This window comes from Haliotis asinina, chromosome 11 (genome assembly GCF_037392515.1).
Source record: "Haliotis asinina isolate JCU_RB_2024 chromosome 11, JCU_Hal_asi_v2, whole genome shotgun sequence".
Taxonomy (NCBI): Eukaryota; Metazoa; Mollusca; class Gastropoda; order Lepetellida; family Haliotidae; genus Haliotis; species Haliotis asinina.
In genome coordinates, this window is record NC_090290.1 from 42,731,774 (window position 1) to 42,758,637 (window position 26,864).

The 26,864-nt window shown below is 39.9% G+C and overlaps 1 protein-coding gene across 1 annotated transcript; it reads left to right on the forward strand.

The window, feature by feature from the left end:
• Positions 1 to 1,749: 1,749 nt before the first annotated feature.
• On the forward strand, positions 1,750 to 25,870 carry LOC137256275 (PMS1 protein homolog 1-like). Its single transcript, XM_067794013.1, has 16 exons — positions 1,750 to 1,918; positions 2,821 to 2,980; positions 3,430 to 3,555; positions 3,899 to 4,179; positions 5,638 to 5,760; positions 7,129 to 7,269; positions 7,707 to 8,552; positions 9,875 to 10,000; positions 12,062 to 12,164; positions 14,449 to 14,563; positions 15,359 to 15,413; positions 19,255 to 19,400; positions 20,186 to 20,386; positions 20,909 to 21,039; positions 22,495 to 22,652; positions 24,094 to 25,870. The coding sequence occupies exons 1-16, from the start codon at positions 1,769 to 1,771 to the stop codon at positions 24,295 to 24,297; spliced, it is 3,066 nt and encodes a 1,021-aa protein (XP_067650114.1). The 5' UTR covers positions 1,750 to 1,768; the 3' UTR covers positions 24,298 to 25,870.
• Positions 25,871 to 26,864: the final 994 nt, after the last annotated feature.

Sequence of the window (26,864 nt, forward strand, 5' to 3'; positions counted from 1 at the left end):
CATGCAAACTCAATGTAACCATTGTCACTTGAAAGACAATGAAGAAGCTACGTTTCTACGAATTTATTCATGGCACTATGCATGGTATCTGTATTGATACTAAAAAATATTTAGAACATTTAGCAATGAATATCTGATCGTTGTCTTGTAGCATTCCTTACTACTTCTGCTTTAGAGGATTCGGCCAGGATTAGACGTCAACAGTAATTTGCGCATGTGAATAATACGCAGGTACACAAAACTGATGAACTCCGTTAGCGTGGTCCCGTTGTTTATTTAATTTGTTTTTTTCTTTTTGTTGAGTTGCATCATTTGGGCTTTTTCGTTTCAGGTTGCGTTTCATTCCAGGATTTGTGAAGCATAATGCGTCCGTCATTCCGAAGACAACAGGTTCGATTCGGTACAGTGTGTTAAGTTCATTTCTGTTGTACCCGCCGTAATATTGCTGGAATTTTGCTAAAAGCTAAAACTCAGTCACTCCAGAATTTGGATTCACCATATGACTCCTCAATGACACTTCGCTCTGTCTCAAGAAATATCGAAAATATTTTAAAAAGAGGCTTTAGGCTTTAAGCCAAGAAAAGAAATAAATACCTTATATTGGCTCCATTAACTTATCCTATGATGAATATATCCCGTACGGTGTGGTTAAAAAAATACAGTAAGTGAGTGAGTTTAGTTTTACGCCGAATTCAGTCCCATAGCTGGAACATTGCTGAGTGCGGCGTAAACCTAAACTCACTCACTTGAGCGACATTGATCGGTTTCCTCATGCCGTCGACAGGCTGTGATATCCCTGTCAGCGATGTAGATAACAGCAATAAATCAAGCCCATAACCAATAGCAGGGACGGATACAGTGTTCGGAGCATGCACAGTTCGTTTTCATTCGCTATCCGCGTTTCCTGGGACATGTTTACTAAACTTTCTGGACAAAGTAGGGGCTGCTACTCACGCGCGTGCGCACCCACACACACATATATAGAGGATACTAAACGACCCTCCGTGTAATACCATTTTTATTAAACGAGTTAATGATTTGGTATCAGACGAGCGAAGGCGAGTTTGATACTAAATCTTTAACGAGTTTAATGAAAATGGTATTTCACGGAAGCGAGTTTAATATTCTGTTTATTACACGCCAACATAGATTGACAGAAACTGCGGCGAAATTGCCTACAGTGTGAGGACTGTCAGCTTTCAAGTCAAGCAAGGTCTAGTACAATCGCGACATCAACATTAGCATTGTGACGTCACAACTTTGAACCCTTTCGACGTCATATGTCAAGCGGTATTACACTAGTGTAATATTGAGGTGAAAATATTACACTGCAGTATCTTCAACGGGCGAGTAATAAATGAATATATATAATTTTGATGCAAACAAATAATTTATTCTAAATTGTAAAGGAGACCCATTAGATTCTGACCATCAGACTATTTAGACTTGCTTCGTTTATAGTTTTAGCATTTGGAGAAAGGGCTGTACGGAAGGGAAATTAAAATAACGATTGTCAGGGACTGAGAAAAGTTCACTCACTCACTCAAACTCAAAGCTAGCATATATCAAGACCACCACCCCGGACTCCCCCACTCCCCCACCCAACCCACATAATATCAAGTCACTTCATTATACCAGAGAGTCTCCAAATGTTTATTTTATTATTGTCGATGAAATACTTATGGTACGAGTAAGATACGGTAAAACTGAAATTCGATTAAGATTGCCCCGGATTATAAACATGATACTTTTCCGGTTCCGAAACAAGATGGCGGGATCGAGCAGCCTCTCGGCCCTCCCGGCAAATACAGTTCGCCTTATTGGAAGTACACAAGTGATAACGTCAGTTTTCAGCGTCATCAAAGAACTAATCGAAAATTCCTTTGATGCTGGATCAACAAGTATCGATGTCAAATTGGTAAGGTGCTTCTTATTAGCCGTTCACCCGACCCAAGTCGAGGATCCGATCCGAGTGAGGGGAGTTACAAATACAATCCCATTTTCGCTGTGATTTTCAGTGTGGTTTGTCCGCACTACAGTACACGAATGCTTGTCTTGACGACTAACGGGATCGGGTAGTCAGATTGGTTGGTTGACAGGTGTCATCGTTTCCCGACTGCATAGATCGATGCTCATGCCCTTCAGTTTGATCACTGGACTGTGTGGTCCAGCCTCAAATAGTGAATGAGTTTAGTTTCACGCAGCACTCTGCAATATTCCAGCTATATGGCGGCAGTCTGTAAGTAATCACGTCTGGACCATACAATCCAGTGATCAACAGCATGAGCATCAGCCTGCGCATTTAGGAACCAGGGACAAGTCAGCAAGTCTGACCACCCAATCCCATTAGTAGCCTCTTTCTAGAAACATACTCACCTTAAATAGCAAGCATGGGTTGCTGAAGGCCTATTCTACCCTGGACCTTCATGGGTTCCAGTTTAAAGTAGCTTTCTTGTGATTAGTCTAACACAACCGACAATGCTTATTTGATTACATGTTTTCAACATTTAAAGACATAATGTATGGTGATTCAGCCCTTCAGCTCCCTCTTGTGATATGAGGGATACAAAATTGAAGTTAAAATGAAAAAGAAATTCTAGACGACAAATGCAGCTTCTTATGGAAGTAGAGCGTTCCACAAAGTCTCATGAAGCACTCTACCAAGCCTGTGGCATGATGCATTGTAGTATTTTGTACAGTTTCCCTCACTGCCCTTCTCCTTTTGTCATCTTTTTCACATTTAAAATACCCTGCGGCAGTACAAACACCACCAATTGTGGTGGTTAAGCTGATAATAAGTTTATTAAGTCTGACTTACAGGAAAACTATGGTCTTGACAAGATTGAAATACGAGATAATGGAAGTGGGATTAAGCTAAAAGATGTGGAGTTTGTGGCTCAAAGACATTACACATCCAAGATATCCTGCCATGCTGATCTGGAGTCACTTACAACATATGGCTTCAGAGGAGAGGCTCTAGGTAACTTATGTCTTTAGGATTTAGCCTTCAAATTTCACATCAGTCCACCAGCTAGAAGTATTAGTATACACTGTATGGTAATTAATAGCATTACATTGTCCTCAGGACAAGGTATCATGATAAGAATCCATTGGGAGCCCTCATTGAGTCTGCAAGTCCTCAGTCTATCACTGACTTGGACAGTCATTCACCAGCTGGCTCATGCTGGCTCTTGCCCACCTACACAGTGTCACTCTAATACCGACTTATACAAGCTATGTTTTCTCAGGGGACGGTGGGCTAGCCTAGTGATTAAAATGTTTGCTTGTCATGCAAAATACCTGAGTTCAATTCCCAGATGGTTACAATGTGTGAAGCCCAATGTGTGGAATATTGTTAAAAGCACCATAAAACTATACTCACTCACTCTTGTTTGCTCTTGTTACATAATCAGTCAATCATCTTTTCAGCCTCTCTCTGTGCTGTATCTGAGGTTTCTGTGACAACCAAGACAGCTGCTGATGATGTCAGTATGACCTACAGTTTGACCAACCAGGGACAGATCTCTGACAAGAAGCCATCTCACCTTGGACGAGGTATACATATGGCAACTGATGACAAATATTGACTCTCTCTCACTCTCATTCTCACTCTCACTCTCACTCTCACTCTCTCTCACTCTCATGCCTCCAGGCCCTCAGAGCCAACTAAATTTGTGCTTTCTTATGCTCAATGAAATGGCTGTGTCATTGCTCCCCAGTGATCTAAAGGGAGCCATTGTACAGCTGGAATGTTTCTGAATTTATTTATATCAGTCACTGGATTCGCTGGTCCACACTTCATAATTTATCTACTGCTGTCATGCAGCTTCAATATTATTAATGCAGTGTTAAACAACAATCGCATGTTTCTAAAGTAATCATTTCTCCCCATCACCAGGCACAACAGTGACAGCCAGCCACCTGTTCCGGAACCTTCCAGTGAGGAAACAGTATCACAGCACTGCTAGGAAAAAAAAGGAAGAGTTAAAGAAAATCGAAGACCTGTTTATATCTTATGGTGTCATCCGTCCTGACGTCCGACTGTCCCTCCGTCACAACAAGGAGACAGTGTGGCAGAAGAATGTATTGCCCGACCCCAAGGCCGTGCTCCTGAATGTGCTGGGGAGAAATGTGATGAATAATCTGATCAAGAAGGAATGCCATGAAACTGATCCTGTGGTAAATGAAATTCAACCTCTGAAATATTGCATAGTGTTTTTTATGGGGATGTTAGTAGCCAGTATCAGTGCTTCAGCCATGCTGCGCCATTGGGCCATTCACTCTGAGAAATATGCACTGGTGCATTTTTTAGAGCACAATATGTAATATTCTCCATAGATCTTCAACACCATAGTTATCTATACCATAGCAAAAGTCTCAAATGCTTGGGCACACATTTTAGTAGATAAGGTGCTAGTTGGCAACACTCACAAAAACCCTAGCTGAAGCACAGCCTTGTTAGTGTTTGCTGAATAACCAGTATTGGCATTAACTCTGAAACCGGTATTTTTAACTCCAAAAAATCCCAGTAACGTGCAAAAAATACATTGAGTGCGTGTTTGTGAGACAAGGATTCTGATCTACTTAATTGTAAAAAGTACCTTAAAACAGCAACATTGAAAAGCAAAAAAAAATTAAAATTATTCAGGATTATAATGAAAATTTCACATGCAACGCATTTGGACAACATATTTATATTTTTATTTGTGCACCCACTCGTACAAAACCTATGCTGATAGCATAATTAACAGTATAGAGATGAAAACTGTATCTAGTGACGAAAGCATTGAAATTATGATTGATAGGGATGACTATTTAGGGGCAAACAACTTTTGCACTTGTGATAGTCTATTGCAACATACTATTGCAACAAATATTGCAATACTATTGTTATGTTGTTTTTTCCTCCTTGAATTGTCTCCTTTAAAGTCATTTCCCAAATGAATGTATAGTATATATGAAATCAAAACAAGCTGAAGTAGATTCATTCTCTTTTAATAACTGACAGAAACCTGAAACCCAGATCTGGCAACAGGGGCAGATAACTCTAAATGCAAGCGAAGGAATCTGGTAGTTCCTGCATTTTGAGCTGCTCGTTTATCAACAGAAGTCAGTTACTAAACTTTTGTCAGTTACACATACTATGGGTGCATCAATAGTTTTTTGTTTCTACCATCAATTAATTGCTATTTGAGACCTAACAATTGCAATCCATCGATAGTTTGGTGCAGCTTTTCAGCCCTAATGACACCCCATTGCTTTTTGTAGTGTAGAATGATTTGCCTCCATGTTTGCCCACAGAATCACTCAGAGTTAGGGATCTGCAGATAAAATTGGCTTTGAAATTGGAAATATTCTATGTTAATTACCATTCTACCCTAAGAACAGCAAGCACAGATTTCAGGTTGATATCGATTGTTGTTGCAGATCAATTGTTTGGCACCATGTCATCATATCCCATTTGTTTAGATCAAAGTACATGCTGTTGATCACTGGATTGTTTGGTCCATACTTGATAACTGGAATATTGCTGAGTGCGGCATATAACTACACTCACTCACTCATTCATGTAGATGTTGATTGTTGTTCAGATGGAGGTTGAAGTTGTTGTTGAGGTTGATCTTAATTGATGTTCAGGTTGATGTTGTCATGTACATTCCCTCACCTGGCTCAGATGTCCAAGTGATGAGTAGGGCATCCACAGACAGGTGCTTCATGGCTGTCAATGCAAGACCTGTCGATGTGAAAGAAATACACAAGGTAACACTGTCATAAAATCATTTTGTTGGAGGAATTGTTTGTTTAACACAGAACTGAGACATGCTTCATCCGTTAAAGAGTAACTGTAGTCATTTGAAAAGAAAAGGGTGTCCTTCAATATGTTTAACTTGTATTTATATGTTTAAGAGCAGGGAATGAAACTCCCAAAAATTTCAGCCAGACCACAGGGCTGGTTAGATGTAGAACTTACCAGCACTGATGAAAACTTACCTGCCCACAAAAAATGCTAATTTACTTAGCATGATTAAATTAAAAGTTTTAAAATGTTGGGAAAAAACTCATACCAATGCTAGAAAAGAATTAACTGTTTATTTCAGGTTTATAAGAATATAAATATTATAGTTAAATGACATTGTCCAGTACTAGCTAAGTCTTGATGACGCATCATTTACTAGTCTCAGTGTCTCTCCAAGTCTCAGTGTCTCTCCATGTTAGAAGTGATATTTTTTGTTGTGGGCATAACCCATGCATGTTGTAAGAGGCGACTAACAGGATTGGGTGATCAGGCTCACTGACATGGTTCACAGATATCATCGTATCCCAGTTGTGAGGATGGATGCTCATGCATGTTGTAAGAGGCGACTAACAGGATTGGGTAATCAGGCTCACTGACATGGTTCACAGATATCATCGTATCCCAGTTGTGAGGATGGATGCTCATGCATGTTGTAAGAGGCGACTAACAGGATTGGGTAATCAGGCTCACTGACATGGTTCACAGATATCATCGTATCCCAGTTGTGAGGATGGATGCTCATGCATGTTGTAAGAGGCGACTAACAGGATTGGGTGGTCAGGCTCACTGACATGGTTCACAGATATCATCGTATCCCAGTTGTGAGGATGGATGCTCATGCATGTTGTAAGAGGCGACTAACAGGATTGGGTGGTCAGGCTCACTGACATGGTTCACAGATATCATCGTATCCCAGTTGTGAGGATGGATGCTCATGCATGTTGTAAGAGGCGACTAACAGGATTGGGTGGTCAGGCTCACTGACATGGTTCACAGATATCATCGTATCCCAGTTGTGAGGATGGATGCTCATGCATGTTGTAAGAGGCGACTAACAGGATTGGGTGGTCAGGCTCACTGACATGGTTCACAGATATCATCGTATCCCAGTTGTAAGGATGGATGCTCATGCTGTTGATGACTGGATTGTATGCTCCATACTTGATTATTTACAGACTGTCAGCATAAAGCAGGAATAATGCTGAGGGTGGTGTTAAACTAACAAACCAACTGTTGTGTCTGACAATCTTATCCATCCTAGACTCTATGACTAGCAATATGGTGCTGATGAGTTCCTACCAGTCATCCCTACAGTCCTCCTGTTGTTGCAGCTTGTTCGCCAGTACTACTGCACCTGCCACAGTGTCGACACACCTCGTCACCCAGTCTACTACATCTCCGTGAACATACCCCCCAGCCAGGTGGACGTCAACGTCGACCCTAATAAAACCAAAGTCATGCTACAGCATATGGTAGTTCTATGGAATGTTTCAAATGTGAATTAAATACTTGTCACTGGTCTATTTGGTCATGTTTTCTGATTTCCTTTGGGGTTATACAGTGGGTAAAGTGTTCATTCTTCATGTCTAAAGTCCATTTTCTGTTCCTGACATGGATGTTACTTGTAGAGCCCATTTCTGTAGCTAAAGCTGCTGTAAAACAATTTTCACTCTGATTCCAGTTGCCATTATTTTCTTTTTCAAACAGTAAATTCAGTCTTGATATCCTGTAGCTATTCAGAGTTAATTTGTGGAACTACTGAAATCGTCTCATGTCTAAAACAATATTCATTTGGGACAGTTGTAATTCAGAAATTTTCACAAGATCTGTTTTGTCTCATTCAACCTGTCTGTTGAGACAATTTACATGAAAATCAACCTCAGTTTTTCTGATATGATTTTAATTACAGGATGCTGTCAAGAAGTGCATCGAAACCGAGCTTCTCTATGTGTACGGTCCCTTGGACAATCAGCCTTCTTGGAAGTACAAAGATCCAGATCCAAAGGTCAAAGACATTAATGAGGCTGATCAATCTGAGGTGAAGGAGAAGGTCACAAAGTACATTTCCCAAAACGTTAGCAAAGATGATGTGGTAGACATTGACAGTATTCCAGATTCGGATGAGACTGCAGTCAAAGAAACTCCATCCTGTAAGAAATCATTGAACAATAACAATAAAGACAAAAATGGTTTCTCAGACAGTGACTTCGAGATATCTTTCATGGAGTTTGCTGATGAAAGTGTCTTGAAAGACAGACAGGTTCCTGCTTCAACTGCTGAAGGGTCAAGACATGTTTCAGATCCTGGGGCTTCAAGATCTGCTGTCAGTCATGGTGAGAACAAAGATACAGAACAACTCACATCAGGTGTGTCACAACTTGTTTCAGATGCACCATTGAAAGATGTAGTTGTTTCTGAACATCCAGCAGGAGGTGATCAGGATGTAATCGATTCTGAACATGCTATAGATGGTGGTTCAGATAAAGTGAGGACTGAATCTTGTTTAAACAGCAGTCAAGATGTGGTACCTGTTGGTGTCGGGGAGTTCAGCATCAGTGATGATGTGTTAGATGACACATTCTCAGCAACACAACAGGAGAAAAGACTCGAAGCTTGTTTAGTAGCGTCTACAAAGAAAGGCGATGATGCTGTTGCACATGACAACCTCAACATAGACCTGACTAAAGAAAGTGTACCTGGGGAGTCTTGGAGTAGAGGTCAAGGACTGAAGTCCACCAGCAGCCAGCCTGTTCAGGTAAACAGATTTTCCATATTAACGTCAAGATTAGCCATTTGATTACCTAAAATTAAACAATATATGGTATATTACCGTAGAAAAACTGATCTCATAGATAATCCAACACCCTAACTTGATCCTAAAATCAGTGTCAAAAATCTTGTTTAGTGCGGCAGCAGCGTCACTGCTTTAACAAAGGAAATAGCGAGATCATGCAAAACCTCATTGATGACAGGTCAAACTGTAACCCACAGATAAGCTGACCCTGCTGGTTTTGGTCCTATCTTTGGGGAAGTAAGCAGCTCCTGCATGTGAAAAGGGAACAGCTAATATTTCAAAATTTGCTCAAAATTTAGAGAAGACTCACTGAGATTAATGAACCTACCTGTCGTCAGCAGTTTGTTTGAATTCATTTTCATTTGTCAGTGTTTGAAAACTACTAGTTCCTTCATATTTTCAATAGTTTGTGGACCAGGTAACAGTGTCAAATGTTCTACATGATACAGGACACGACTCAAGGCTAACAACCAAATTAAAATATAGTTAGGATGGTTTTGTATTTGAATTGTGCAAATACTGACCATAAAAAATACTGATCCAAAAAAGTATTATTGGCAAGGGATCTTATCTGATGAAGACAGGGCATACTATTTCACAGAATTATCCTCCAAAATATTCTTGATCATACCCTTCCTTAATATGTGGCAGTGTTTTGCCATTAATTAAAGTTAATTAATGTTTGTTCTGACTGAAGAACAATACCAAGAACAATATCAGGAAGTACCTTCTATGGCTGTTACGATACACTCACATATTCGGTGAATCGAACCGTAGCCCTTCATGAGTGCAATTTGTTATTTGTGATCACCAGAACCAAATATGAATGAATGTTACAATTTTTTATCAGGGCATGTTTTACTTGAGCCCTGTTAAAGTGAAATATGTAAGAATGGATTATGTACTAGCATTGCAGTAGTGCGAGTCATGTTAGTTTGCAATGGCTTCCCATGATACTGTGGTCTATGACTGTCAGTATATGACATACCAGATTTGAGTGTCATGTCAAATCACTAGTTACCACTACGACAAATTAACAGTCAATATGGGAGTCGCATATCATGCATCAATCACTTAACTGCAACATTATATTCATGAATACTTATTCATATTTGTTACCCAATGTTCGTGATACATGTCATATTCGCCACAGAGTGTATTTGTTGCAGCCCTAGTACCTCTGTCATTGCGAAAAGTGTCAGGGTCTTTATTAGTCAGTATAGCAGCATTTAGCTTTGCTTCTGAAAATTTTTTTCCTGAATCTGACCCATATTTCTGTGCAGCCTGTGACACTGTTACCACCAACAACCAATCACACACCAGGAAAACGTCCAATATCACCTTCCCATGATGCATCATTCATCAAACAGTTGGGACCCCCCGAGAAGAAGAGAGCTGTGGGGGAGAAGGTGAGATAAGTGGTTTTGTGATCGCAGCTGTTACAAGGTGCATGAATGTTGGGTATTTCATGTATGTTTTAGCTCTGAATACTCAGAGTTTTTCTTTTATTATTAATTGTGGTTTTTTTCCCATTTGATGCAACATATTTGGCGACTCATATTTGTATAACATATTTGTACAAGTTCCTGTAAATGTGATATTAACCCAAAATGTAATTATTTTAATAAAACTCAAGATCTTATCGTTTGGTTATCAGAGTGAATGAATGAGTTTTGTTTTACGCAGCACTAAGCAATATTCCAGCTATATGGTCTGTAAATTATCGAGTCTGGACCAGACAATCCAGTGATCAGCAATATGAGCATTGATCTGTGCAATTGGGAACTGATGACATGTGTCAACCAAGTCAGCAAGGCTGACCACCCGATCCTGTTAGTCGCCTTTAATGGCAAGCATGGGTTGCTGAAGGCCTATTCTACTCCGGGACCTTCACGGGTCTTTGGTTATCAGAGTTACATAGACTAGTGTATGATTCTGTAAGATGGGATGGTGGTTCACAGAAACAAATAGCATCTCCATAGACTAATGGGTAGAGTATTTCACCAGAAAATGGAAAAATCTTGGTTAAATCCACTGACCATGACATACCAAATGATGTTTAACGATGGTGATATTGCTCGGCCTGTAACAAATACTGCTCAGCTTTATGTCAATGTACTGTGCCTGAGTAGGGTATCAATATTAATCTGCCTCATGGCATATGAAAAGGGTATCACTTTAGGAGTGTCCTTTCTTGAAGAATTGACTGTGTATATTTTTTCGGTGTACTGAGGTATGAATTGAAAAATCCCTGTGCACTCAGTATGAATTAGCCAATATCAGTGAAAAGTGTGTGTGAGTATAATTTTAGTTTTATGCCACACTCAGCAATATTCCTGCTATATGGCAGTGATCTGTAAACAACCAAGTCTGGACCAGATAACCCAGTGATCAACAGCATGAACATCGATCTAAGCAATTGGGAACTGATGATATGTGTCAACCAAGTCAGCAAACCTGACCACCCAATCCTGTTCGTCGCCTCTTACGACAAGCATAGTTGCCGTTATTGTCAAGTATGAGTTGCTGAAGGCCTATTCTACCCCGGACCTTCAAGGGTTGAAATCAGATAAAGGCCACATCAAAACAATAAAGATATCAAAAGTCCTCCTTTTGTAAATCTTACAAGAGGAAAATTTCAAAATTCTAAACTCAACTACAGTAATATCAACAGTGAAAAAGTACAAATGTAGGAGAAAATATACATTTAAAAATCAACCGTAACTTCCTGGAACAGGTAAGGGAGGCAACTCTATACAGTCAAAAATTATAATGTTGGTGAATGAGGACAAACAGGAAAAACTGTCATGATTCACTATCAATTAACACATGTAGTTAGTGGCTAATTTGAAAATAGATATCTGGTCAAGTTCTTTCAAAGGTACATAGAAAACATTCAAACGAGCATGTCAATCCTGACTGGCCTGTGTAAGTGTATCATCACAGCAAGGCTGACCACTTAGTCAGCTCTTACAACAAGCATGGGTTACTGAAGATCAATTCTAATCTGGAACTTCACAAGAAGCCAATGAAATGTTTGATGATAAAACATGACTTCTGTCACTTTATCTGATAAATCAACATGTTGCAGCATTTTGAAAAAATAACCATTATACACTATGATGTGATAGCTGTTGCATTTCTAAATATTGTTGACCTGTGAACGTCCGGGGTAGAATAGGCCTTCAGCAACCCATGCTTGCCATTTAAGGTGACTATGCTTCTTGAAAGAGGCGACTAATGGGATTGGGTGGTCCGGCTCGCTGACTTGTCACTGGTTCCCAAATGCGCAGATCGATGCTTATGCTGTTGACCACTTGATTATCTGATCCAGATTCTATTATTTACAGACCGCCTCCATAGAGCTGGAATATTGCTGAGTGCAGCGTAAAACTAAACTAAACTCACCCACTCAAATATTGTCATCCATGTCTTGGTCAGTAAATGATTCAGAATAGTGACTGTTCCAGACGATGCTTCAAGGGCAGACAACTCTGTATGACCTGGTGGGCAATGAAACCGTCAAAAGGCAGTCGGCCTACCAGTTGTTTGTCAAGGACAGAACACAGAATGGTACGACACATTTTGTCTAAACGTAGTCATTGTGTGGAGTTTCCTCCCTTTGTTTACTGAACGCTGGTGCTGAGTTCGATTCCACTCTTAACCTTGGTTTATAGAAACAGCGCTACCTTTGTTGCTTTAACTGAAATTGTGAAAGTCCAGGATTTTCTTTCCGCTGACAGTTCATTTGAATTTAAATGAGAATGAAACAACTGCAAGAAAAACATGAGTGAGTGAAATTTTTAACATTGTTTTGAGCAAAGTTCCAGCAATATCGCGGTAGGGGGCACTAGAAATACGGTTCACATACTGTACCCATGTGTCGAAATGAACGGAGGTTTTCAGCATGACAAGTGAACGCTTTAATCACAAGGCCCTCCCATCACTCTGCAAAGTATTTCTAACCAGGAACAGCATGTTAAATGTAAATACGGTGTATGACAGTATCTGCTGTTAGTTAGTTTATACCCATCGCTGGAAAAGTTGTTTGATAAAATATCCAGTAAAAAATGTGTACAAATTGACATTTTCACTTGGATGGATTACTGGATTGTCGTATGCAGGGTCAATTATTTACAGACTGTTGCCAAATAGCTGTAATATTGCTGTGTGCGGCATTATAAACGATGACAGAATCAAACAGTAGTAGAGACATGTTGATATCACTGGAACAAACAATTCTTCATCATCTTCACATGACTGCTATTTAGTGGACATCAGTTTGTAGCCTAAATTGTAGTAATGTCACAATTCATCGATTCACTGGTCCATTGCTGGCAAGTTTAACACGATACAATACATGATTCATTTGTTTTATTATTGATTCAGAATATGACATATATGGATTATTATGTTGTACATTTCTCGTTTTGACAAATACAAATGGGACAGATTAGCTTATTATAGCTAACAGTTAGCTTATCATATTGACTTTCCTTATACAGAACGAAAATAACTTTACTTGGTGAGTGTGGTTTATAGCATCCTCGATATCTCCAGGGTATACGTTCCAATAAGTCTCCACTATACCCTGGACGCATCTACGGCTCTGCCAGATAAATTTATTACCTCCCTTGACTGTCTTTTCATCCAGTCAGGTGTCTACGCTGGGAAGTTGAGCGAACCAATCACAACTCACTTTTGTTTTTTTAATTATCTAACCGATTATACTTGGCAACAGAAACCATGCAGAGGTTCTCTGGAAGAGGTAGAAGGCGTTCTGGCATATGCTGTTTTAAAGTTTCGGACCTGTCAATTTGTTTGTATGATTTCCCTAAAATCTGGGACGCACTGTGGGCAAACCTTCGCAGTTGCGACCGCTACCTTTGTTGACACTGGCAAGCTCAGTTATAACGGCGGCCTAGCTGATTGGCTACTGTGAGAAGCCGGAGCCAGCAAAGGGAGGTAATAAATTTATCTGGCCGAGCCGTAGATGCGTCCAGGGTATAGTGGAGACTTATCGGAACATATACCCTGGAGATATCGAGGACGGGTTTATAGCAGTGTAAGTAAACTAAACTTTTCAGTTCAACCAATCAGAACACAGTTTACCAAATTATGAAATCTGACTTTCACACATGCCTTTTGAACTTTTACAACCAAAGTGTTTATACCCGAAATGCTATTTTCCGTACGATCACTTCAGAGTGATGCACATGGAACATGCCACAACATAGAGCATAGAGTTGCTGAAAATTGTGTCTAAATCTGTTCGGATATCTCGCATTTCATTGGACACTCATAGGTCTCTCAAAGGTTAGTTGACGCCATATTCTACTAGGGTTTGTTAGATTCGTTTGTATAGCAGTGTAACGAATAATGTTGAGTCTAAGTTAGACTGGAATAGAACTCTGCATAAAATCTTTGTGTTAAAGTGGTCAGTCGTGTACACTAGTTTCCTCACAACAAACCACATCCAATTTTCAGGGTACACACAACTGATAATATTGATGGAAAATTCATATGTATATATTCATATGTATTCGTAAGATTCGATACTGCCTGTTTATGGAAACAACCTTCCCCATTCTATAGTGTGGTATATAGGTACTTTGATGATGTCCACTCTCTCTTGTAGTCTCTTAATGGATCAAGATCATGTCTTATCATGAGGCTCCTGTGCCATGACATCCCTACTGTAACACCATTCCATGTGAAAGGAAGGGCTAAAATTAATTTTAACATTTCATGACTGGGTTCCCTCGGTCACTGAAAACTAAATGTCCACCTCACCCTTTATTGATGTCACTGTAACCATGGCAACAATGCTGCAAGTTCTATCACTTTTCTCTCAAAGTTGTTGAGGAGCACCCAGATGCTAAAAAGGAGGATATTGAAGCCATTCTGAAACAAACCTGGAGCACAATGGCTGAGTCACAGAAGCAGAAGTACAGAACTCATGTGTGGGACATGTAAGTAGTGAATGAGTGAGTTTAGTGTTAGCCAATTTTAGCAATATTCCAGCAGTATCACAGCAGGGGACAATAAAAATGGGCTTCAGATATTGAATCTCATGTGGCAATCGAACCTTGCCTTCAGCGAGATGCTGCCTCATTGTCTGTTGTGAGTACTGAGTGATAACTACTGGCAAACAAGGATAAGGTGAGCACCTACATCACAATTGACTTGTATCAGCATGTTGTGCTTTGTGAGACAGCTTTGTGCACACTTTCAGGACAAAAGTGGGAATGTGCACCCTTGCACACCACACCACACCACACCACACCACACCACACCACACCACACCACACCACACCACACCACACCACACCACACCACACCACACCACACCACACCACACCACACCACCAGTGGTGAAGACGTCAAATTTGCAATTTAAGCATCACTAGACAAGATGATTTACCTTTTCAGTTCTAATTTGTTTTTGCTGGACATTGTAATATTTGTATTATGTGCAGGGATTAAGATTACCATGTGAATTTGGCTCATACAGGGAGCTGGAAACAGCAATCATCTGTGCGCATGTTTCCTGGCGATATCGTTAAAATATACCCAGTAATATAATGGGATGAATTCTGGCCCAGTTATCGGTAACATATAGTGTCAAAAACTATTATTTTACCAAGGGAAATATGTCATAGTGTACTGTTTGTCCTGAGGTGGTCCAGTGAAGAAGCAGTCTGTTGTTAATATGTGTAAACAGCCCTTCCTACTGTTCTCACCATGTACGTTCTGTCTGTGTGTAGGTACAGGAATGAAGAAAGAGAACAATCATCCAGAGTCCGGAAAAAGGTGGAAAAAGTAAGTACAGGTAGATGTATGGTGAGCAGTTACCATCGTTTCCCTTGTCACCTGCTTCAAACATTACGATTCTGTGACTGATAGAATTGCAGCACAGGATTCTACATGTAACATATATTGCCATTTATCCTACCTCATGCATAAATGTCATTTTCTGATTGACTGAGCTCTCCTTTGTTATTTTCAGTGTACTTCACTTACAAACGAGGTAGATTTCAATGTACCCCACTGCCAATGGCAATTTATTTGGTATTTCACGGTAGTACTTCTTTATCTCGAATGACATTGAACTGGAGAACACATGATGTATGGCAAATGCAAATCGATGGAAGGGAGATAACTCTAATTTTTTTTTTTTCTTGTGTCATCTGCAAAATCTATTGATGACTACGAAAAGATTTACCTCGCACTCCAATTAAAGATCACAGGCAACGTAAAACAGGACTTTGCAGATTCTGATACCATTTGGTATGCACTTACTGAAACAAATCATCAAAAATGCCAGTTCAATTTATAAAGTTGAAAAAAAATGTGATTCAAAAAAGCCAGCGAAATCGGAGTTCAAAGGATTCACTAATTTTCCCCAAGCGCTGGGGGAAAAAGTGGTTTCAACAGCTATGCTATGCTGCTTTCATAGCGCAGGCACAGTGAATAGGTTCACGGAGCTTGAAACAGTATGCCTGCCCAGAGTATGAGGTCGTGAGCAGTTGTCTAATTTTGGTTGTGTACACAAACAAGCTACATGAAAAAATACAAAACATGTTGATTGTGATAAGCAGACTCTGTCACAGAGGAAACTCAATGTCTGGTTTATTGACACCTATGTGTCTGCCAGTCTATCTGCTAATGACAATATGCAGTGGAAAACTTCAATCACTGACCACATGCAATTAACACGTATTGGTCTTATAAGCCATACACAAAGCGCCAGCTAAGCGTATCGGCAAATGAAGCAGTGGCCAATGAAAAAGCTTCGTCACACTTGAGTGCACATCCACCAGTTCTGGCTGGGTTCGATATCGCAGCTGCTTTGTTTTGAGGGAGGTGAGCCCAAGTGCAAAATGTTGCACTTTTGATTTGCGATTATACACTTATAATTTTGTTTATTTGTTTTTTCTTAATGAGCAATGCATTTTATATATCATGAATAAGTGATAACTGTGTTTTAACCATGTTTGATTTTTTTAATTGCATTTAAATGTAGTCCCTGTGAATATTAAGTAAGGGAATTATAAAGCATCGATTTTACTAAGAGTAAGACAAAAACTGTGGGAAAACAGTAAGATATGCAAGATATGACTTCACACAGATTGGCTGAAGTGTGCAATCCAATATCCATGCTTCAGACAGTTCAAAATTAACTTTGAGGTGTTCGGTAAGATAAAGACGTTCGCTTGTCCCTCGGGGCCCATGGGTTGATGTACCCTCAATGTACTACCTTCGTGCTCAGGGAACATAAACAAACATCAACCCATGCCCCCCTTGTGACCCGTGAACAACTTCTGATATATGGCAACCACCATATACAAACCTTCAAAATCAGTGCTGACATGACCATGAACAAAGCACATCATCAGAGCATTAACGATCCCTAAATTTGTAAACTAAACGGTGTTTGTGTGGCAGTATTTTCTAGTATGATGCATCAACCCCTGTAATTCTAGGTAAGAAAAACTTTCCTAAAACACAATATCCAGTTTTTAAATCACCATATGTCCTTTTTAATTCAACATGCTTAGACTGGCTTAGTGTAACTGAATTTCCATAAATTATCCAGACATGAGAATTTTCCCCTGATTTCTGTGATTTTTTTTTCATTTTGAACCTGTAAATCTGCAATAAAAGACCCCAATACGCCAGCTTAATTTTCATTGTGCATTGTGCTTTGCCGTTCTCATGTCTTAATCTCCTGTTTCTTTAGAACAGTGGCCATATCAATTACTGAATTGTCTGGCTCAGATTAGAGACAAGCTATCATCCTTCAGCTGGAACGTTGTTGAGCGTAATATCAAACAATAGACAAACCAAGTGTTGTGGATCATTAGTCATCTGGTGACTGTGCTATGGTAAATTTAGCACTAAGGGACCGTTCATAATTTAAGGCAATGTGGGATGATGATGATTTTTATGCAGAAACATGTACAATGTGATTGACACCCCCCCCCCCCCCCCACACACACACACACACTAAAATTTATGTACAAAATAAGTAATCCCCCTTGCATATCATGTGCAAAAACATTTTACCCCTTCCTATAATTTTTAAGCATAATTTTTTAAATATACTGCCGACAGAAAATAAGGGAACCAAGAAATTGAATGTAGATGACTTTGACTGTGACAGGGTCCGTTATCGTGGCGTATCTCCCAAACGCAACATCCAATGACAATGGAATTTCGCATAATGCATGCCCAGCACGTGCTACACGTGCATACAGAAGTTAACTCCTGTAAATGTACTGGAGAAGTCGCAATCACTAATACAATAGAGATTGACACTTACTGACAGAAATGCCTCCGAGGCAGTATCTCGGTGAAGCAACAAAATGGAGAATTGTAGGGATGATAGAGGGGGGGACATCATTATGTGAAGTTGCCCGGCAGATGGGTAAATCAAAAAATGTAATTTCACGCCTGTGGGATAAGTACTGTCAAACGGTTGGGGTTGCAACGAGACCTGGGCGTTGTAGACCAAAATCAACGACACCACAACAGGATCGTCTCATTACGTTAATTGCTCTACGCGATAGGTTTAAATTGGCCCCTGCCATCAATAGAGAATTCCGCACACTCACTGGAAGACGCATTTCAACCTCAACCGTTAACAACAAGCTCGTCTGAAAGCAAGACGGCCTTTTAAGGGTGTCACCCTTTCAGCTCACCATAAGCGCCAAAGATTGGCATGGGCTAGGCAGCATCAGGGACGGGCTCTGCGCCACTGGCGTTACACCATGTTCTCTGATGAGTCAAGGTTTTGCCTACGATTCACAAATGGCAGAAAACGTTGGCGTCGGAGCGGGGAGCGATATGCCAGAGCAGCAATTCTTGACCATGATCGATATGGAGGTGGTAGTGTCATGGTGTGGGGTGGGATTACACATGACAGACGATCAGATTTGGTCATCATTAACGGAGCCATGACTGGTCAGCGATACGTTGACCAAATATTGCGTCCTGTTGTGGCTCCATTGGCTAGAGTCATCGGCCGAAATTTTGTATTCCAAGATGATAATGCCAGACCACATCAGGCCCGAATTGTCTCCGCTTATCTCCGACAAGAAGGTATCCAGACATTGGACTGGCCCTCTAAGTCCCCAGATCTGTCCCCAATTGAACATCTCTGGGACGTTCTTGGTCGAAGGGTGTACGCCAGGGACCCAGGACCCGCCAACCTGGCCCAGCTTGGTGCAGCTCTCCAAGAGGAATGGTGGGCAATATCACGGGCAACCATCCGGAAATTGATTAACGTCATGCCATCAAGGTGCCGTGAATGTGTTGCCCAACATGGTGGACACACAAGATATTGCATTTGACGCCTAAAATTGATTTAGTGGATATTTAAAGCAGTTTCAAATTCGCTATTATTTCATTAGTTCCCTTATTTCTTGCAAGTAGTATATTTTTACATACAAAATTGCTGACCCCCTAGTACATTTCCAGATTTTTATGCATGATTTTCATGTACAAAATTGTACTTGTGTACAAAATTGATGAACCTCCAGAACAAAGTAGGTGCCCCCACTTAAAATCATCATATCCCCCCTCCCCGGCCATATATTATAAACAGTCCCTAATCGACCATTAATAAAAGGTGTGTGAGTGGCATTCTTTTTGTTCTAAGGGACGTAGCTCTGTGAGGGACCACCTTGTTTCTTCATCCAAAAACCTGAAGACGTCCAACAATCAAACCGAAAACACTAAGGTCAGAGATTTGACCTTCAGCTTGGAAGACCTAAAAAACAAATACACATGCGATTTCAGACAAAGGTATGTGATGTATGTCTCGCTGTTGGTATTCTGTGGCTGGTTCCTTGAGAACATGTCATTTCATTGGGTGCCCAGGAACATTAGGTCCTCAGTACTTCATGTATGTTTCCACATAAGTGATCCTATGGTAGAATAAGTCCTCAGTAGTATTGGCTAGTCTGATGATGTGTCCTCTAACTAGAATAACATGGGAAGATCTGGGTTACAATTAATCTTCAACAACCCATGCAATGTATGAAAGTCCTACAAACAGACAGGAAGCCCACAGGGCTGATAACTGAAAAAATGTTCCGACCCTGTTAACATGTAACCAGCTCTGTTTTAAATATAGGAAATTGAGATATGGTGTTAATAGGAAGTAATTAATGAATTACTTGTAGTGATGAAAACTTAAACATGTGCAAAAGCAGTATCTCATAAGTATCTTATCCTAGCATTGTATATTGTTAGACTATCATCACCACCACCCACTATTGCACTCCAATCAAATACATTGGCTTCTATTGCTTAATCCATGGTAATAGCACTATACCAGCTTTTGTATAATTTAGTTCTCTTTTCATCTGCTATGTTTTAATTGTATATACATGCTTACTATTGTGGTAACTAGACGATGTCTGTGGTGTTCATGATCACTCAAACTGTAACTTTCACAGATCAACCTACCTATTTATCTAACACTAAATGTGACTGGTCTAGAGAATGCTTTCAGCCAATGAATAATCTTTTCTGGTGTCAGTGACACTAAATGAATTAACAGTGACCACCATTTTGTGCCATTTCAGTCAAAGTCAAGTTTCTCACACTTCAAAGCTGACACTGATTGGTCCCCTGAAGTCATGTGGGTCCTGGGTGTGTAGCCGTGGCAACAAGATTCTGCTAGCAAACCCTCACCGATTGGCTGAGACTATCCTGTATCATCGACTTCTGACTCAACATCAACTGGCATCTCAGGCCCTGGACACACCCATACCCCTGACAGTCAGGTATTGCTGTTTCCCATCTCACTACTGGGATGAGGCAGTGAGAGGGTTTTGTTTGCTTAGATTTTACATATTTAGGCATTCACAAATAAAAAAAACTCTCAATAAATTATTTCTGAAATAAAATCGGTTAACTATTGTTAAATGAGATCATATAATACACAAAATTCAGGATGTTAGGTGCAGATTTGTGCATCTTCAGTGAATTCATGTTCATGTTTACTGTTTACCTCATCTGAGTTTCAAGTTTGTTGTCAGAGACTGAAGATTACTTCAGCTTGATTTTATTTCATATTGACGATACATTCATTTGGGAAATAACCTGAAATAGTTTGCGGAGAAAAACATATTGCTGTAGTATTGCAATATTTGGTTGCAATAGACCATCGCCATCCCATTAGTTTGTTGCAATAGATTAACGCTATTGCAATACTTTCCCCTTCAATAATCACTCCTAGTATACTGTAGCCACTTGGCAGTGTTTGCCTGACTGTTGATCAGGTTGTTTGTGAATGTGTTTGGTAGGAGCCTAGGAGACGAGAACCTGATGACAACCTTGGAGAATCTGGCCAAGGAGAACTGGACTCCCGGACCATATGTACACATCGGAGATGAGAGGATAACAGCCAATGGCTTCAGCATCAGGTGCCACAGAGGTGGGTGAACTGGCTCCTTCAGGTGGTTCATTCTGCATGAAGTTGTATCAGTGTATGAAACTCCTAAACAAAAGAGGAAGCCCACAGGGAACTGGAACTGGAAAATCTTACTGGCCATGTTAACATGTAACAAGCCTTGTTATTTAAAATTAGAAACAGAGATAAGGTGTTACTAATATTAAAATAATGTAATTACTTGTAATTACTCTCTCCTTGTAGTGAGGTAAACTTACACATGTGCAAAAGGAGAAACAACATAACTTGGTGGTCACTGTTGATTCATTCACTGTCACTTCATCTGAATCAGAAAAGAACAACATTGTTCATTGGCTGAAAGCATTCTCAAGACCAGTCACATTTAGTGTTAGATAAATGGGTACGTTGATGTGTGGAAGTTATGGTTTGATAGATCATGAACTGTACAGACGTGTCTAGCTACAACAGTTTTTGCTTGTTTCTTAAATATTTCCCTCAGTCAATGACATGATCAAATATATACCCTTGAAGAAAGTATTGGCCAACCGGGCTGACTATAATATGAAGTTGGAAGCCCGACATGTAACTAGCAAGCAGTGGGCCACCGGGGTAGACGCTATTTCATACACTTCGTGTATACTGTTCAAAGTTTAGTAGCGATATTTCTTTTGTTCAGGCTGTTGATAAATCTGACTGGTTGTATTTTGATTTGCTAGCATATTCCATTCAAACGTTTAGTGAAAAGGTATGGATGGTCTGGCTTTTATAGACTGGATAGAAAATGTTTCATTGCATGGAATGATGTTTCAGTGCAACTTGTTGCCTCTCCGTCAGATGTATATATGTATATGTGGACTACTTAGTGTGAACTATTAGGTGCTGAAATTCTCAATTGCAGACCTCAATGGCTCAGGGTATAGATTTTCAAACCTCTTTTATGATAACCAAATTATTTTATGAATTAATCTTCTTTAATCTTTTCCACACAACATTTTGGGATCATTACAGATCATCAGGTGCAAGTGATGAAGGGATCTGTAATGAACCTGTAACGTGTGGAAAAGAACACATAAAATATCTTGATCATCTATGACAACTTCTAAATGTTGTTAAAAGACATCTTTCTTATAGGAGTTGTTAATGTATGGCACTTACAAAAAATTAAGCACTTGGAGAGCTTAAAAAATATAGGCCCTGAGCCAGAAATTTGTATGGATTTACCCTAGTCTGTATGCCTTATGCATAAAAACATTATAAAAATAATTCTGAATTCAAACATGAATGCATTGTTGCCTGCATCACCCTGAGCGCTAGGTCAGTTTCTGTAATTGGGACTAAGAAATATATCTTTTGATTATCCAAAAAATGAGAGGAAGCATAACTGTTCTCTCTGGACAGATTTCATATAAGATTTTTTTTTAATACATACTATTTAAGTGGCTAGTATTTCAGTCTAGCACCAATGTGAAATTATTTCAGATGTTGACGGACAGTTCCAGGCTGAGCTGGTTGGCCTGGCAACTAACATTCCGATGTACTGTGTGGCAGACTTGTCCGAGGTGCTGGACCTCATCACAAACACAGATGCCAGCACCCTCAAGCAAGCACGACCTCTCAAGGTCATCAACTTTCTCAAGGTTAGAACGTTTCCCTCCAAGTGTCTTTGCATTTGTGGGCTTGAATGTTCACATGGACAATTATCTTACCTCACACATAAATGTTATAATCTGATAGGATAAGTGCTCTTCTGTTACTTTCAATGTACCCCCTCTTAGAAGCCGGGTACTGCCAGTGATGACTAAGTCGGTACTTCAAGGTAATACTTCTTTATCTCGAATAACATTGAATCACGCAAATTGCCGATGTTTTGCAAATACAAATCGATAGAAGGGAGATAACTCTAAATTTGTTTTTCTTGTGTTGTCTGCAAAATCTAATAATGACTACGAACAGTTTTGCCTCTCATTCCAATAAATAAATTTGACAAACCATTCAAATGTAGTCCCTTGTGAATGTTAAGGGGATATACACCACAGGAATTACACAACACAAAACCTACAAGAAAAACAGCAAGGGGAAGATACAAATCGTTTGATTCACACAGGTTGGCTGAAGTGTACGATTCGATACCCAAGCTTCAGACTGTTCAGAATTAACATTGAGGTGTTCGGTAAGATAAATACATTGTTAAGTGTTCCCTCAGGGCCCTTAGGTTGATATACCCTCGATGTTTGCCTGTGTTCCCCTCTCGTGCTGAGGGAACATAAACAAACATCAAGGATAGATCAACCCATGGGTTCCTCGTGACCAGTGAACAACTTATAATATAACATGACTCAAAGCTGTCATTGATGGCCATGTCATCTTAGGCTGCTGCACAAGCTGCATAGAGTTACCTCCCTTGCACATGGCAGAATCCCATAAACAATAATACTGTATATATAGTTTTCACCGAATTGAAGAGTCTAGTATCATGTTTCCTCACACGTCAACTTGAAACACATTGATATAACATTCAAAGAAGTGTTATAGAAACATTTACTGACCAAATATGAAATCTCAGACTAAGATCCAGAACTATAGATAACTTTTTGAGTCATTGAGTTATATACTCGCTTGTGTTTATCTCAGTTGGGTGTCCTAACTTTCATTCGAGTAGCCAAATAAATTGTACTGACTTCACTCAAACACAATAAGGCATTTTGCCATTTTCCATTAATTTTAAAAGTATAATAAAATTAAAGTGTTAGTGTTTGTTACTTATATTTTATCTGACATATGAGAAATGATAAGTAACTGAAAGTTGTCAAGTTCATTCCCTGTAGTAGGATCTCTCAATATGTCTAAGTTATTTCATCTGTCTAACATAATTAAGATTTGACATTTTTTTGTGTATGCATATAAGATCACATTTATGTAGAATTTACAAAAATTCAAACAAACTTGTACACAAAAGACTTAAAAGGAATTGAGTTTCACATGAATAGTTGCATAATTTACAGAGATATGCACCTAGTCTGCATCTCTGTAGGACAATGGGGATTGTTTTTATTTCTGGTATCATCTTCTGTTATCCAGGGCGAGGCGGTGAGGATGATGCGGCAGAGCTCTGCTGAGCGAGACCGGGATGATCTCCAGGAGCTTCTACATCAGATGGAAGTGGATCTCCCTGAGGGCTGCAGCAGATGTCTCCATGACAAGACCTTCTTTCATCAGCTGTTTGATGTTGGCAGTGTGCCTGTAGCTTGTGATGATACACTTACACAGGCCAGTCAGGACTGACAAGACCTTCTTTTATCAGCTGTTTGATGTGGGCAGTGTGCCTGTAGCTTGTGATGATACACTTACACAGGCCAGTCAGGACTGACAAGACCTTCTTTCATCAGCTGTTTGATGTGGGCAGTGTGCCTGTAGCTTGTGATGATACACTTACACAGGCCAGTCAGGACTGACAAGACCTTCTTTCATCAGCTATTTGATGTTGGCAGTGTGCCTGTAGCTTGTGATGATACACTTACACAGGCCAGTCAGGACTGACAAGGCCTTCTTCCACTAGGTGTTTGATGTGGGCAGTGTGCCTGTAGCTTGTGATGATACACTTACTTAGGTCAGTCAGGATTGACATCCTCGTCAGAATGTTTTCTATGTACTTTTGAAAGAACTTGACCAAATACCTATTCTCAAATTGTCCAGTAGCTACATGTGTTAATTGATTGTGAATCATGACAGTTTTTCTTATTTGTCTTCATTCACCAACATTACAATTTTTGACTGTATAGAGTTGCCTCCCTTACCTGTTCCAGGAACCTATGGTCAAGTTTTAAATATATTTTTTCTATTACAATTGTTCCTTTTTACTGTTGATATTACAATAGCTGTGTTTAGAATTTTGAAATTTTTCAATTGTAATATTTACAACTGGAGGGCTTTTGATATCTTTATCGTTTCGATATGGCTTTTATCTGATTTCATTAGTGTTTGGTATTGACAGCAATAAGCCGACAACAACTCCGACATGTCTCATCATCCAAGATTAATTCTTGCAATTGAGATCAGATCAGATCAAATCAGAAAAAACTGTGTCCACCGAATAATTGTGGAGAGACAAACACATGCAAGGTATTTCAGTCATAAGTTTGTGTAAGAAATTAACTTACGTTATCAGGATGGAAATACACTTTGTGTTGGCATTAACATTTTCATTGAATTTGTATTAGGTGTGGGATGGGGGGTAATTTTTGTTACTGTTTGAATGTCACTGAACATCAGATGTTATCTTTTTGACATGTTGTATATTTTGTGGGGGATATGAACTGACTTATTCCCCCTTTGTCAGCAGTAATGATATCAATGAAACAGGTACTACTTTTTGTGTTCCCGTTATACGCAATATAAATATTTTGTGTAAATATTATTTTGTTTAATCTGTAATGGAGTGTGAAACATTGGCTCGTGGCCATTGCATGTTGTAAATTTGTATGAAATCTTCCACAACTTGTTCTGTTGTATTAACTCAATGGTCATATACTGAACAGCAAAAGAAATGCTACTCTGGCTTTATGTGAAGCTTTTTAAATAGAAGACATAAAGATGGCACTATGTGCAGATTGTGTAGCATGATGTTCATGCTGTCATACCTAACCCTCTCAGCCACTGCAACTTCCATGAACACTGAAGTCAGATAACTGATTGTCAAGACTGCAGACTTTGTGTACCCCTCTGAGAAGTATAAATAATCAAATCCAGATGGGACTCAACCCAGTCTGTACTTTACTAAGACAGTTTAATCCCCAATAATGTAACATGTTACATTTGTGTAATCATAATAATGAATAAAGCCACCATTACATGTGCATGAATTTCGTCCCGGCACTGGTGTGCGATTTCACGTGCCAATGAGTAAATTTGGCATAAACTGGTGTGAAGTGTTCATAACTGTGCAGGGATGCATACAAGTGTGCAAAGAAAGGTTTACGATGTTCTGATTTTGTGGCACGCAAAGTCTTCGTGCCACCAGCGTGAAGTAGTCGTGTACATTATGCAACCTACCGTAAACACTTTCAGCTGTGCGTATCAAGGCATGTCAATTTCTACACCGGCATGCATTGACACACAGTGTTACGCATTTACCCGCTTTGATCACGAATTGTGTGCGACATGGTCGCAGCAGATTGCGCAAACTTCACGTCATCTAACTTGCCATGAAGTGGGCAGACTGAAGGTGTGCATTGTCCCGACTCATTCACTTGGTCATGGCACTACGAGTTCCTGCATAGTTTGCGCAGGGCACGATTAGTTTGCGGATTGCGATTAGTCCTGAACTTGGGTACGCCTTCTTCACGCATTTTGCACACAAACCACTGGTGACCGCGCATGTACATAAAAACAGCCTATCGCCAGTCACCACATTCCTCAACTTGACAGCAACAGTCACCAAGATGCCTGTCAAGAAAAAAGACAACCAGAAGAAGAGCAGGACCAGCAGTGGATAATAGACTTGAAGAAGAGACCCGACAAGCTGAATTTAGTTTTGCTCTGCATTGAGAAATGTTCCGGCAATATGGCAGTGGTCTGTAACTAATCGAGTTTGGACCACACAATCCAGTGATCAACAGCATGAGCGTCGATCTATGCAGTTGGGATACGATGACATGTGTCAACTGCCTTTTATGACAGTCATGGGTTACTGCAAATCAATTCTAGCCCGTATCGCCACGGTTTTGCGTGTCTAAGTTAAGACACTATAATTCAATGTAAGGTGATTCCATTCAGCTCGTAAATGCCTGTCCTCCAATGTATGGGCTGTGCATGTTACTAGCCTTTGTTGAGCCTACCTCTTGTGTTCCCGC

Coding starts and splice junctions, on each gene's coding strand:
- LOC137256275 (XM_067794013.1), top strand. CDS start 1,769: ATGGCGGGATCGAGCAGCCTCTCGGCCCTCCCGGCAAATACAGTTCGC. Junction 7,270..7,706: donor AAGTCATGCTACAGCATATG/GTAGTTCTATGG, acceptor TTTTAATTACAG/GATGCTGTCAAGAAGTGCAT. Junction 15,414..19,254: donor TCCGGAAAAAGGTGGAAAAA/GTAAGTACAGGT, acceptor TTTTGTTCTAAG/GGACGTAGCTCTGTGAGGGA.